The following is a 15,536-nucleotide window of genomic DNA, read 5'->3' as shown; positions in this document are numbered from 1 at the left end:
TTGGGGGTTAGGGAGAAGGGTCGCTATGAGTCGGAATCGAATCGATGGCACTGGGTTTTTGGGTAGGGAGAAGGGAGAGCTTTTAACATATTTGGGAGCATGTTGAACTGTTTTTGTTTACTAAATAAGAATGGTATATAAAAGTTTGTTACAATTCTTGCTATTCCTAAACCATATTTTTTTTCCACTCGTATGTGAATGAATCCATCACACCTGGCTAATTAAATTAAGTATCATCTACGTTGGAAGAGTTTTAGTATAGTGCCCAGAACTTTCATTTATCATTCTTTGGACATTGTACTTAAAATAGTTTGCTTTTGATGAGGCTTTCTCGCCCAGTGATGAAACTTAATGTGGGGACAGATTATACCAAGTCTCCCCACATTTAGGAAAACTAGTTAGCATGGAAAAGAGCCTTGGTGGCACAAAGGTTCGGAGGTTGCAACCTACCCTACTCCGTGGAATAAAAGACTTGGTGATCTGCTCCTGTGGAGATTGTTGTTGTTGTTAGGTGTTATTGAGTCTGTTTGACTCATATCCACCATATGTATAACAGAACGAAAACCTGGTAGGTCCTGTGTGTTCCTCGATAGTAGGTATGTTTGAGCGCATTTATGCAGCCACTGCATCATTCCGTATCGTTAAGAGTCTTCCTCTTTTTCACTGACCCTCTACCAAGCATGATGTCCTTCCAGGGACTGGTCCCTCCTGATAACGTCCAAAGTAAGCGAGTCAGAGTCTTGCCATCCTCGAAAACCCTATGGGGCGGTTCTGCTGTGTTACAAGGGTCACTATGAGTTTGAATCAACTCAATGGCACCTAACAAAAAGTTAGAGCGGGGTCCCATTTTATTGTTAATGGATTGAACAGCCAAATTGTTGTCATTAAGCGCTATCAATTCAATTCGTTCTCATAGCGACCCTATGTACAACAGACGAAAATACTGCCTGGTCCTGCACCATCCTCACAACCTTTGTTATGTTTGAGCCTATTGTTGCAGCCATTGTGTCATTCCATCTCATTGAGAGTCATCATCTTTTTCGCTGACCCTCTGCTTTGTCAAGCATGATGTCCCTCTCCATGGACTGATCCCTTCTAATAACAAGTCCAAAGTATGTGAGATGTAGTCTCATCATCTTTGCTTCTAAGGAGCATTCTGATTGTACTTCTTCCAAGACAGATTTGTTCATTCTTCTAGGAGTCCATGGTATATTCAGCATCTTTCGCCAACACAACAATTCAAAGGCATCAATTCTTCGGTCTTTCTTATTATTAGGAAGAAGGACCTGGTGGTCCACTTCTGGAAAGAATTAGTCAGTGAAAGCCTTATGAGTAGCAGCAGTCCTAACACTAGCAAAAATAAAGTGGAAATTGCTGTATGCTCCTGAGAAATACACTGGATATGTGTGTGTGTGTGTGTGTGTGTGTGTGTGTAACTATGACTGTTTGAAGATTAAAATGTGACTTCCTGGAGTCCGTGAGTTGTACAAATGGCTAACATACTTGGATGCTAACCGAAAGGTTGGAGGTTCAAGTCCATATGGAGGCAGCTCAGATGAAAGGCCCGGCAATCTACTGTCCAAAAAAACAGCCATTGGAAATCCTATGGAGCACAGTTCTACTTTGACACACATGGGGTCACCATGAGTTAGAGTCAACTCTGTGGCAACTAGTGGTAGCGGTGGTGGCCTTGAGACTGGGATATGCAGTTGTCTGATTATTCAGGCTCTCAACCCTGGTGGCATAGTGGTTAAGTGCTACGGCTGCTAACCAGAGGGTCGGCAGTTCAAATCCGCCAGGTGCTTCTTGGAAACTCTATGGGGCAGTTCTACTCTGTCCTATAGGGTCGCTGTGAGCCGGAATCGACTCGATGGCACTGGGTTTGGTTTTGGTTTTTTTGAAACGTCCTTAACCTAATTATTGTTCAGTTATTGAGTGCTTTTTGTGGTATGAAATGAGATGGTCACTTAGCTATGGCAGTAGGTTGTGGTATAGTGTGGTGTGATGGTGCTGTAGCATTCTTTAAAGGAAGTACCTGGTGTTCTACCTGTTGGGCGTACAGCTTGGGTTCTGAAGAGGCAAGATGCAGCTAGCTTCCATGAATCCAAGGCTCTTCTGCAGAAGGCGTCTAAGAATCTGAAACATGCAGTTAAATTGAGGTCACACACAAAATAAGTTGAAAGAGAAATTTTGACTGAACTAAAATGTACTAGAATTGGGAATTGAGCCTCACTGCCTGTCTATAGCAGAAGTTACCATAGTAATGGAAGTGCTAACCTCTTGCCTTTGTTCAAATCCTAGATTCTACCTGGGTATTTATATTATGACTGTGTTACATTTTCTTCGAAGAGTTATTTCTCTTATTGTCTCCGTCCTTTAAAAAAAATCTGGTATAAGGACTTGTAATGTGGCCTTTAAAAAAAAAAAACAAACCCAATGCCGTCCAGTCAATTCCGACTCATAGAGACCGTATAGGGCAGAATAGAACTGCCCCATGGGGTTTCCAAGGCTGTAAATCTTTTTTTTTTTAATTGTACTTTAGATGAAAGTTTACGGAACAAACTAGCTTCTCATTAAACAGTTAGTACACATATTGTTTTATGACATTGGTTAACAACCCCACGACATGTCAACACTCTCCGTTCTTGACCCAAGGCTGTAAATCTTTACTGAAGCAAACTGCCACATCTTTCTCCCTTGAAGCGGCTGGTGGGTTCAAACTGGAGTGCTTTCGATTAGCAGCTGGGCACTTTAACCACTGCACAACAAGGGCTCACATGGCCTTTTAGTTTAAACATAGTCCTTAGTTTGAAAGTCTCTCTATTATTTATGAGTGACCCAAACCAAAAACCCACTGCTGTTGAGTCAATTCCGACTCACAGCGACCCTATAGGACAGAGTAGAACTGCCCCATAGAGTTTCCAAGGAGCACCTGGCAGATTCGAACTGCTGACCTCTTGGTTAGGAGCCATAGCACTTAACCACTACACCACCAGGGTTTCCTTATTAGTGACAGGATATCAAAATGTAGAATGTAGAGATTTGCTGAAGTTTATAAGACATTTCTAAACAATAAATTCTACAGTAATGATTTTTATAATAATTATCACATATATAGAGTTTATAGAGTTACCATTTATTATGTGCAAATTACATTTTGCTAGACTCTAGGATATTCAAGTCTTTTGGATATTCAAAGATAAAACAGACATGGATTTTATCCTCAAAGGGCTTATGATTCCATAGTAAAGATAACTAATCAAATAAGTATGATACAGAGTACCAAAAACCAAACTAAACCTCTTGTCGTGGCATCAATTCTGACTCAGCAACCCTACAGGACAGAGTAAAACTCATCCATAGGGTTTCCAAGGCTGTAATCTTTACAGAAGTAGAGTGCTGTATCTTTCTCCCACGGCTGGTGGGTTCTGAGCCATCAACCTTTTGATTAGTAACTGAGCACTTAACCACTGTACCACCAGGGCTCCTTCAGATACAAAGTAGAAAGTTAAATGCAAGAAAATAGTTATGGGTAAAGTTCTGTAGGAGGCAAAAAATGGTACCGTAATAAAGTAAGTCCCTAGGTGGCACAAACAGCACATGACTGCAAACCAAAAAGTTGGTGGTTCAAACCCACCCAGAGGCACTCAGAAGAAAGGCCTGGCTATCTGCTTCTGAAAAGTCACAGCCTTGAAAACCCTAAGGAGCGTAGTTCTACTGTTCTACACGTGGGCTCACCGTGAGTCGGATCAATTTCATGGCAACTGGTAGTAGTGTTATATGGTGTGCGCGCGCGTGTGTGTGTGTGTGTGTGTATTCAGAGTCGTGTGATGATTTCTTTACCGTACGTAAAGAACTTCTTAAAATAGAGTGTGTTTACTGAGCCTTACAACATCCTGGTATAATAAGAGCGGAAAATATTATCGTCCCTTATGTAAGAAAACAGATAGGCATCATTTCCTGGAAGAAGCCACAGGCTGGCAGACATTGTGGTAATGACTTGATCAGTGAACTCTTGAGGAATAAAGCTCCATTAATGAGTTTGGCCCACGTGTACACTGGGAATGAGAAGAAGACCCACCCAAGGCAAAGCTGTAGGACTATCCATTAAGGCACCACAGACATCAAGCTGCCTGTAGCAGAAGGGATGATGGGGGGAGGGTGGAGCTAGGTATCCTGGAATGCACCCTTAAACTCTTTATAAGGTTTTCATGCCTGTTACATAAAATGTGCCCTCCCTCTCCCATTAATTAATAAAAGTGTTACTGTTTTGTGTTTGTTGCTACCCACCATTAGTTTGCAAATTTGTTGAAGTTAAAAGCTGTGTATGATCTCTGATCCATAGCTCAATTAGATACGTTAAACATCCTTTGGATATCTATAAATTACATCAGTCGGCTTGGTGAAACACCATTATTAAATTTGTTGTTGACAGTTTTTTGGTGTTAATATCATATTATTTCTGACCAGAAAATTATAAATAGAAATTCCTAATAACTTTGTTTCTTATATCTAGTTGTTTTGTTTTGTTTTACCATGCATTGCCACTCAAGCCACTGCCGTCGCGTCCACGCATTAGTCCATGTATAAAACAAGCTCCTTCTAAACTCATTTTCCTCATGAACTCGGTCTCCATTTGTAGTCCTTTCACGATTCACATTCCATCCTATTCTCTCTAACCCTCTGCCTCTCCTTCTATCAGAGATTCTCTTCTTTTCCTGGTACCAGAAGAAAAGTAGTGATAAGTAAAGAGAGAACCCAAATCTTTAAAACATCTCTAGTTTAGACCCACTGTTTTCGTACAAAAGCCACTGCTAAGCATTGCAGCTTTTCTGGCTGGTTACTATAGAGACAAACGGCACTAGGTGGAGTCACTGATGGTAGAAGCTAGGCAAGTAGATTTTGTGAGACCGAAGTCTTACATACAGGGTCATTTAGAAAAGATAAAAACTGGAAAATATAGAAAGTGAAAGGCTTCATAAGCAAGCTAATAGGTGATTAATTTGGAGATTTTTGCTCGGTAGAATGTGTGCTTACAAAGGCCTTGAATTGAACATATAAGAATCTACCTCCATGTGTTCCTTGGTGTAATTACACAGGATTTTTGGAAAAAATTACAGTTTTATTGAAGTATAATTCAGAAAATATTCAAGTAATCCATGAAAGTTGTATGATTCTTAAACTGCCACCTTAAAAACAATAAAATATTTGAAAATAAAGTTATAATACAGTGGTTTTCAGTATATTTGCAGAGTTGTGCTACTGTCAGCACAATCGATTTTAAAATATTTTCTCACCTGCAAAAGAAACCAATCCCATGCCCTTTAACTATCATCCTCGAACCCTTTAGCTATAGCTTCCAATACCCCTATACCCCCAGTATTAAGCAGCCACTATGTAATCTGCTTTCTGTCTCTATATATTTACCTGTTCTGGACATTTCATACAAAGGGAATCATACAACTTGTGGACTTCTGTGACTGGCTTCTTTTAATTAGGATAATGTTTTCAAGTTTCATCTATGTCGTAGCATGTATTGGTACTTTATTCCTTTTTATTACCAAAACAACATTCCACTGTATGGTATACCATGTTTTTTATTTATCCATTCATCAGTTGATGGACATTTGGGTTGTTTCTACTTTTTGGCTACTATGTATAATGCTGCTGCCTTAGTTATGTAATGCTGCTGTGATGGAAATACCACAAATGGGTTGCTTTAACAAACAGAATTTTATTTTCTCACAGTTTAGGAGGAAAGAAGTCCAAAATCAGGGTGCCAGCTCTAGAGGAAGCCTTTCTCTCTGTGTCGGCTCTGGAAGAAAGTCTCTGTCTCTTTGAGCTTCTGCTTCTGGGTAATCTTCATGTGGCTTGGCATCTCTCCCCATTTCTACTTGGTAGTTTGCATTTAATCTCTTCTATATCTGAAAAGAGATTGACTTAAGATACACCCTGCATTAATCCTGCCTCATTAACCACAAGTCTAAAAACTGAAAAACCAAACCCATTGCCATTGAGTCGATTCTAACTCATAACAACCCCACAGGACAGAGTAGTACTGCCCTGAAAGGTTTCCAGGGAGCAATTGGTAGATTCAAACTGCTAACTTTTTGGTTCGCAGCCAAGCTCTTAACCACTGTGCCACCAGGGCTCCTCTGCAGGTGTAGACGTTAGGGTTTACAACACATATTTTGAGAGGACACAGTTCATTCCATAACAGCTGCTATGAACATTAGTGCACAAGTTTTTGTGTGGACGTATGTTTTCATTTTTCTGGGTATGTACCTAGAAGTGGAATTGCTGGATTATAAACTAAGTCCTTTTGAGGAACTGCCAGGCTATTTCCAATGTACAAAGGTTCCAGTTTCTCCACATGTTAGCCAACATTTACTATTATATCTTTTTGAGTATAAATATTCTAGTAGATGCGAAGTGGTGTCTCATTTTGGTTTTGATTTGCATTTCCCTGATGGCTAATGATGTTGAACGTCTTTTCTTGTACTTACTAGCCATTCGTTTATCTTCTTTGGAGAAATGTCTTTTCAAATCCTTTGCCCATTTTGTAATTATTTATTTTTTATCATTGACTTGTACAACTTCTTTACACATTCTAATTACAAGTCTCTTATCAGATATATGATTTGTAAAAAATTTCACTCATTCTGTGTGTTGTCTTTTCAGGGCCCCTTGCAATTCCCTCATTATTGTGGTATCCTTTGGGCACAAAAGATTTTAATCTTGATTAAGTACAATTTATTTATTTTGTCTTCTTTTTTTTCTTGGCTTTAGCTTTTGATGTTGTATTTTAAAAAAAAAAAAAACCCTAATTCAAGATCACAGAGATTTATACCTATTTTTCTTCTAAGAAGTTTGTAATTTTTATACCTTACCTTTTGGTCTTTGATCCAGTCTGAGTTCATTTTTGTGTATAGTGTGAGATAGGATATGGATGCAGAGCTGGAGTTCCTTACTCATCTATGTCAAGAAATTTGGAAGACAGCTACCTGGCCAACTGACTGGAAAAGATTCATATTTGTGCCCATTCCAAAGAAAGGTGATCCAACAGAATACGAAAATTATCGAGCACTATCATTAATATCACACAGAAGTAAAATTTTGCTGAAGGTCATTGAAAAGCGGTTGTAGCAGTACATCAACAGGGAGCTGCCCAAAATTCAAGCTGAGTTCAGAAGAGGACGTAGAACCAGGGATATCATTGCTGATACCACATGGATTTTGACTAAAAGCAGAGAATACCAGAAAGATGTTTATCTGTGTTTTATTGAATATGCAAGAGCATTTGACTATGTGGATAATAACAAATTAAGGATAACATTGCAAAGAATGGGAATTCCAGAATGCCTAATTGTGCTTATGAGGAATCTGTACATAGACGAAGATGCAGTCATTCAACAGAACAAGGGGATACTGCGTGGTTTAAAGTCAGGAAAGGTGTGTGTATCAGGGTTATATCTTTTCAGCATACTTATTCAGTCTATGCTGGACAAATAATCTGAGAAGCTGGACTGTATGTAAGAACACAGCATCAGGATTGGCGGAAGACTCATTAATAGCCTGCAGCCTTGCTTGCTGAAAGTGAAGAGGATTTGATGCGATTACTGATGAAGATCATAGAGTGCAGTCTTTAGAATGGATTGCACTTCAGCATACAGAAAACAAAAATCCTTACAACTGGACCAATAAGCAACATTGTGGTAAATGGAGAAAACATGGCCATTGTCAAAGATTTTCGTTTACTTGGATCCACAATCAACATCCATGGAAGTAGCAGTCAAGAAATCAAAACATGTATTACACTGGACAAATCTGTCGCAAAAGACCTTTTTGAGGTGTTGAAAAGCAAAGATGTCACTTTGAGGACTATGGTGCGCCGGACTCAAGTAATCTTATTTTCAATCACCTTATATGCGTGTGAAATTTGGACGATGAATAAGGAAGACCAAAGACAAATTGATACCTTTGAATTATGGTGTTGGTGAAGAATATTGAGCATACCATGGACTGCCAGAAGAACAAACAGATCTATCCTGGAAGAAGTACAGACAGAATGCTCCTTGGAAGCAAGAATGGCAAGACTTCATCTTATGTACTTTGGCCGTGTTATCAGGAGGGACCAGTCCCTGGAGAAGGACATCATGCTTGGTAAGGTAGAAGGTCACTGAAAAATAGGAAGGTGCTCAAGGAGGTGTACTGACACAGTGGCTGCCACAGTGGGCTCAAGCATAACAAAGATTGTGAGGATGGCACCAGACTGGGCAGCGTTTCATTCTGTTGTACATAGTGTCACTATGAGTTGGAACCGACTCGAGGGCTCCTAACAAGAACAAATACATATAAAACACTTAAGAAATACTTCCAAACCATGCAATGTTTTCATGAGTGTGTGCGTTCATTACTGTGAACCATCATATTTAACTCAAATTTTTGATATAATAGGCTTTATGCCAGTCTGCTCTTAAGTACAAGTTGTCCGTAAGTCCAAGGTTCATAACTGTAGGACTGTCCGCATTATGGTGTTTGCACAACATCCAAATCATATGACGTCCTGTTTCTCAGAATGTACCATGGGCATTAAGTGACGCTTGACTGTATTGAGTCTTTTAATCTATTCAGTGAATGTGAAATACATCTAGATTTGATTAGATCTTCTTTGATTTCTTTCTTCAGTGTTTTGTAGATGTCAGCATATAGATTTTGTGCCTATTTTGTTGCACTTTATACCCAAAATGATTTCATTTGCAGGAATGCTTTTATGGATTGAATTGTATCCCACCAAAAATGTGTGTCAACTTGGCTAGCCCATGATTCCCAGTATTGTGTGGTTGTCCACCATTTTGCCATCTGATGTGATTTTCCTACATGTTGTAAATCTTAACCTTTATATTGTAAATGAGGCAGGATTCGAGGCGGTTATATTAATGAGGCAGGACTCAATCTACAGGATTAAGTTTTATCTTGAGTCAATCCCTTTTGATATATACAAGAGAGAAGCAAGCAGAGAGGAGAGGGACCTCATACCGCCAAAAAAGAAGAGCCAGGAGAACAGGGCACCCTTCTGACCCGGGGTCCCTGTGCTGAGAAGCTCTTAGACTGGGGGAAGATTGATGACAAGGAACTTCTCCCAGAACCTACCAAGAAAGAAAGCCTTTCCCTAAAGCTGGCACCCTGAATTCGGACTTCTAGCCTTCTAGACTGTGAGAGAATAAATTTATTTGTTACAGCCATCCACTAGTGGTATTTCTGTTATAGCAGCACTAAACTAAGACAGGTGCTACTGTAGATTGTATTATTTTTTTAATTTTAGCTTCTAATTGTTCATGACTAGTATACATAAATATGATTGATTTTTGTATATTGACTTACATCCTGTGGCTTTGCTACACTCATTAGCTCTTGTAGCTTTTTTGTAAGTTATTTGGATTTTCTACATAATCTGTTGTCTGCAAATAGAAATGGTTTTATTTTTTCCTTTCCGATCTGTGTGTCATTTCTTTCTTTTTTTTTTTTCCTGCCTTGTTTCACTGGCTAGAACCTCCAGTATGATTTTGGAATAAGAGTGATGAGAGCAGATTTTCTTGCCTTGTTTTGATCTTCAGGATGGGAGGAATCATTCCGCCTTTCATCACTAAGTACGTTAGCTGTATGGTTTTTGTAAATTCCATTTATCAGGTTGAGGAAGTTCCTTTTTCTTCCTAGTTTGCTGAGAATTTTTATCATGAATTTGGGTGAGTTTTGTCAGATGTTTATTTTCTGTGTCCATTGGGATGATCATGTTTTCTTTTTCTTTAATCTGTTGATATTTTGGAAGTTGACTTAGCCGTGCATTGTCAGAATAAACCCCACTTGGTCATGACCTGTTTCACTTTTTATGTATTGTTGGATTTGATTTACTTGCATTTTGTTAAGGATTTTTGCTTCTATTTTTACGAGGGATATTGGTCTATAGGTTTCTTTTAATGTGTCCTTATCTGGTTTGGGTATTATGACAATGCTGGTTTCATTAAGTGAGCTGGAATGGGTTTCCTGTTTTTTTATATTTTTGAAGAATTTGTATAGAATTCATATTATTTTTTTCATGGATGTTTGAAAAAATGCCTGATGAAGCCATCTCGGCATAGAGATTTCTGTATTGGAAGGTTTTTAACTACAAATTCAATTTTCAAAATAGATAAAGGATAACTATCTAAGATACTCCACTTGTCTCACCCCGTCTGGAGCAAGGGAACATGAAGAAAACCAAAGACACAAGGGAAAGTTTAGTCCAAAGGACTAACGGACCACAACTACCACAGCCTCTACCAGACTGAGTCCAGCACAACCAGATAGTGCCTGACTACCACCACTGACTGCTCAGACAGGGATCACAATAGAGGGTCCTGGACAGAGCTGGAGAAAAATGTAGAACAAAATTCTAACTCACAAAAAAAGACCAGACTTACTGATCTGACAGAGACTGGAGAAACCCTGAGAGCATGGCCCCCAGATACCCTGTTAACTCAGTACTGAAGTCACTCCTGAGGTTCACCCTTCAGTCAAAGATTAGACAGGCCCATAAAACAAAACAAGACTAAACGAGCACACCAGCCCAGGGGCAAGGACAAGATGGCAGAGGGGACAGGAAAGCTGGTAATGGGGGAACCTAAGGTCGAGAAGGGGAGAGCGTTGACATGTCATAGTGTTGGCAACTAGTGTCACAAACAATATGTATATTAATTGTTTGTTGAGAAACAAATTTGTTTGTAAACCTTTATATAAAGTGCAGTGAAAAAAAAAAGGATAAAAGATAATGCAAGTTGTCTATTCTTTTTTTAGGTAAACCTTGGCAATTTGTTTCAAAGTATTTGACTATTTTATCTGAATTATTGAATTTATGGCATAAAATTTTTGTAGTATCCCCTTATTTTTTGGTTCAACGTCTTTAGGGTCTGTGGTGAAGTCCCCTGTATTTCGTTTCCTGATATTTGTAATTTTTGTCTTCTCTCTTTTTTCTTGGTTAGTCTGGCTAGAGGCTTATCAACAACAGTTATAAGTATTCATTATGTTTCCTATACCTTTTAAAAAGCATTATATGTATCATTTTATTTGAATAAGAATCCATAAAATAATTCCTAATCTCATCCCCTTCTTCAGATAAATAAACAGAGGCCTGAAAACATTTTTTTTTTTTTTTGGAAACTTGCCTGTAGTCTAAGAGTCAGAATGGTAGATCCAATGGTAGATCCAAGATTGAAGCGACTCCAAAGCTGTTGCTTTTTTTTTTTTTCTTTTTAATTGTACTTTAGATGGTTTACAGAGCAAATTAGTTTCTCACTGAACAATTAATACATGTATTGTTTTTGTGACATCAATTGCCAACCCCATGACATGTCAACACTTTCCCTTTCTCGACCTCAAGCTCCCCATTACCGGCTTCCTGTCCTCTCCTGTCCTCCTGTCCTCCTGTCCCTGCCCCGGTACTGGCGTACCCATTTAGTCTCATTTTGTTTTATAGGCCTCCTAATCTTTGGCCGAAGGATGAACCTCAGGAATGACTTCCGTACTGAGTTAAAAGGGTGTTCGGGGGCAAAGCCTTTGCTTTTGACCACTCTGCTTTATTGACTGGTACTATGGACAAATAAAAATCAGCCAAGACATGAAAGGAATCCCCTCCCTCATACTGTGACTGGAAGCAAACTTTTCAGTTCATCCTTGGGCTATAATACTATTCTCTGCCTTTGGACCCTTCTCTGTAATCAGCACATATTATAAAACCTCTTTTGGTTATAAGATCTCCAGAGATCTGTTTGCTGCTTCCAAAAGCTTAGACCATCTAGACGGGGCAGCTATCAAGGGGAGATAAAAAATAGGGGTACTTCTGGTTACCATAGAATATTCATTAACACACCTTAAATTTTCAGGACTTCTGAGGCCCGCCAGTGACTGGATACTGAAGCAATTGTTCTGATGCCATCCCTTCTTGGTAGACAGGAAATAGAAGCCTTGACTGTATTTCCTTCTCCTTAAAATCTAGGCATATCTTCCCTTCGTAGATATAAGGTATGATTTTGAAAATACAAGTTGACACATACTGTTTGTTTCCTCAGGTCTGACAGTAACTGCTGTGAAGGACTCAGGAGAATGGAATCTGGAGGCTGGGGCATTAGTACTTGCAGATTCAGGTCTTTGCTGTATCGATGAGTTTAATAGCCTCAAGGAGCATGATAGAACCAGTATCCACGAAGCAATGGAACAACAAACCATAAGTGTTGCTAAGGCTGGGTAAGAGTTTTTTTGTTTTTCTTTAAATCTATGGGAATTGTGAGATTATTTAATATATGATTAGGGAAAAATGTGAACCTTGATAGATATATTTGATTCTCTCAGGAATTATCAGCTACCACCCTTCAAGATATGTGTTAAAGTTTTTCCCTATTAGACTGTGGAGGTGTGTGGGGAAGTAAAAATGGGTTGTTGGGAAAAGGAAAAAAATAAAATATAAATGTAAGTTGACTAAGTACTTGAGGGATACTCATGAAGGGCTTTCAGTCATCATTCTCTCATTCAATAGTTATTGTTTGTCTACTCTGTGTATACTACTATGTTAGGAATTTAGAAAGATTCAAAAAGAAAAAAAATCTTACTTTCTCATTTCAATGACAATCGGTTTATACAGCATAATGAAAGGCTGATCACAGCATATGGAAAACTGAATAATAATATACATTAGCATAAGGTGAAGTGCCTGTTGTGATTCAGCAGGGTTGAAGGCTTTGGGCTGAGGTCTGTGAGTCCCTGGCTGTACATCAATGGGGAGGCAGAATAGGCCAGATTCAGACAATAATCAACTCATCCTGGCCCTGACATGGTTATTGTTCTTAGTGTCAGGTGCCATCGAGTTGGTTCCGACTCATAGCAACCCTATGCACAACAGAACGAAACACTTCCTGGTTCTGAGCCATCCTTACAATCTTTGTTATGCTTGAGCTCATTGCTGCAGCCATTGTGTCAATCCTTCTAGCTGAGGGTCTTCCTCTTTTCCACTGACCCTGTACTCTGCCAAGCATGATGTCCTTCTCCAGAGACTGATCCCTGCTGACAACATGTCCAAAGTATGTAAGACACAGCCTCGCCATCCTTGCTTCTAAGGACCATTCTGGTTATACTTCTTCTAAGACAGACTTATTCGTTCTTTTGGCCGTCCATGGTATATTCAATATTCTTCACTAGCACCACAATTCAAAGGCATCAATTCTTTGATCTTCCTTATTCATTCTCCAGCTTTCACATACATATGATACGATTGAAAATCCCATGACTTGGACCAGGCGCACTGTAGTCTTCAAGGTGATATCTTTGCTCTTCAACACTTTAAAGAGGTCCTTTGCAGTGTATTACCCAATGCAGTGTGTCTTTTGATTTCTTGACTGCTGCTTCCATGGCTGTTGATTGTGGATCCAAGTAAAATGAAATCCTTGACAACTTCAGTCTTTTCTCCGTTTATCGTGATGTTGCTTATTGGTCCACTTGTGAGGATTCTTGTTTTCTTTATGTTGAGGCATAATCCATACTGAAGGTGATGGCCTTTGATCTTCATCAGTAAGTGCTTCAAGTCCTCTTCACTTTCAGCAAGCAATGTCGTGTCATCTGCATACTGCAGGTTGTTCATGAGTCTTCCTCCAATCCTGATGCCCCGTTCTTCTTCATATAGTCCAGCTTCTTGGATTATTTGCTCAACATACAGATTGAATAGGTGTGGTGAAAGGATATAACCCTGACGCACACCTTTCCTGACTCTATCCGTTTGTCCTGTCCAAACAGCTGCCTCTTGATCTATGTACAAGTTCCTTATGAGCACAATTAAGTGTTCTGGAACTCTCATTCTTCACAGTGTTATCCATAATTTGTTATGATCCACACAGTCGAATGCCTTTGCATAGTAAATAAAACACCGGTAAACATCCTTCTGGTGTTCTCTGATTTCAGCCAGGATCCATCTGACATCAAAATGATATCCCTGGTCCACGTCTTCTTCTGAATCCAGGATGAATTTCTGGCAGTTCCCTGTTGATACACTGCTGCAGCCGCTTTTGAATGATCTTTGAAGCAAAATTTTGCTTGCATGTAGTATTAATGATATTGTTTGATAATTTCCGCATTCGTTTGGATTACCATTCTTGGGAATAGGCATAAATATGGATTTCTTCTAGTCGATCTTCCAAATTTCTTGGCTTAGATGAGTGAGCACTTCCAGCACTACATCCGTTTGTTGAAACATTTCAGTTAATATTCCATCAATTCCTGGTGGCTTGTTTTTTGCCAATACCTTCAGTGCAGCTTGGACTTCCTCCCTCAGCACCATCGGTTCCTGATTATATGTTACCTCTTGAAAAAGTTGAACATCGACTAAGTCTTTTTGGTATAATGACTCTGGGTATTCCTTCCGTCTTCTTTTGATGCTTCCTGTGTCATTTAATGTTTTCCCCATGGAATCCTTCACTACTGCAACTCCAGACTTGAGTTTTTCTTTGGTTCTTTCACCTTAAGAAGCGCTGAGCATGTTCTTCCCTTTTGGTTTTCTATCTTCAGCTCTTTGCACGTGTCATTATAATACTTTGTCTTCTCGAGCCACCCTTTGAAATCTTCTGTTCAGTCCTTTTACTTCATCATTTCTTCCTTTTGCTTTAGCTGCTCAACATTCGAGAGCAAGTGTCAGAGTCCCCTCTGACATCCATCTTGGTCTTTTCTTTTTTTCCTCTCTTTTCAGTGACCTCTTGCATTCTTCATGTATGATGTCCTTCCATAACTCACCTTGTCTTCAGTCATTAGTGTTCAGTACATCAAGTCTGTTCTTGAGATGGTCTCTAAAATCAGGTGTGATAAACTCATGGCTCTTGAGGACTTGCTGTGATTTTCTTCAGTTTCAACTTGAACTTGCATGTGAGTAATTGATGCTCTGTTCCACAGACAGCCCCCAGATCTGTTCTGACTGATGATATTGAGCTTTTCCATCGTCTCTTTCCACAGATGTAGTTGATTTGATTTCTGTGTATTCCATCTGGCTAGGTCCATGTGTATAGTCGCTGTTTATGTTGGCAAAAAAGATATTTGCAATGAAGAAGTTGTTGGTCTTGCAAAATTCTATGATTTGACCTCTGGCATTGTTTCTATCACCAAGGCCGTATTTTCCAACTACAAGTCCTTCTTCTTTGTTTCCAACTTTCATACTCCAATCACCAGTCATTATCAGTGCATGCTGATTGTATGTTCAATCAATTTCAGACTGCAGGAGCTTGTAAAAACCTTCTATTTCTTCATTTTTGGTCTTAGTGGTCGGCACATAAATTTGAATAGTAGTTCTATTAACTGGTCTTCCTTCTCCCACCCCTTCCTTATAGGCGCAGGGATATTATCCTATCACTGATAGCGTTGTACTTCAGGATAGATGTTGAAATGTTCTTTTTGACGATGAATACAATGCTATTCCTCTTCAAGTTGTTATCCTCGGCATGGTAGACCATATGATAATCTGATTTAAA

At 39.3% G+C, this 15,536-nt stretch overlaps 1 protein-coding gene across 3 annotated transcripts in view; it reads left to right on the top strand.

The window, feature by feature from the left end:
* The window catches only part of MCM9 (minichromosome maintenance 9 homologous recombination repair factor), a 97,366-nt gene that overhangs the window by 46,395 nt on the left and 35,435 nt on the right, over window positions 1-15,536 (top strand). For all 3 annotated transcript variants that reach the window (XM_049899880.1, XM_049899872.1, XM_049899889.1), the window contains exon 8: window positions 12,105-12,279. In XM_049899880.1, coding sequence (XP_049755837.1) covers window positions 12,105-12,279 — 175 coding nt within the window. The remainder of the gene's footprint in view (window positions 1-12,104; window positions 12,280-15,536) is intronic.

The sequence above is a fragment of the Elephas maximus genome, chromosome 1, assembly GCF_024166365.1.
Source record: "Elephas maximus indicus isolate mEleMax1 chromosome 1, mEleMax1 primary haplotype, whole genome shotgun sequence".
In the NCBI taxonomy this organism is placed as follows: Eukaryota; Metazoa; Chordata; class Mammalia; order Proboscidea; family Elephantidae; genus Elephas; species Elephas maximus.
Note: the sequence above shows the minus strand (reverse complement) of the source record. Positions and strands in the feature narration are given on the sequence as shown.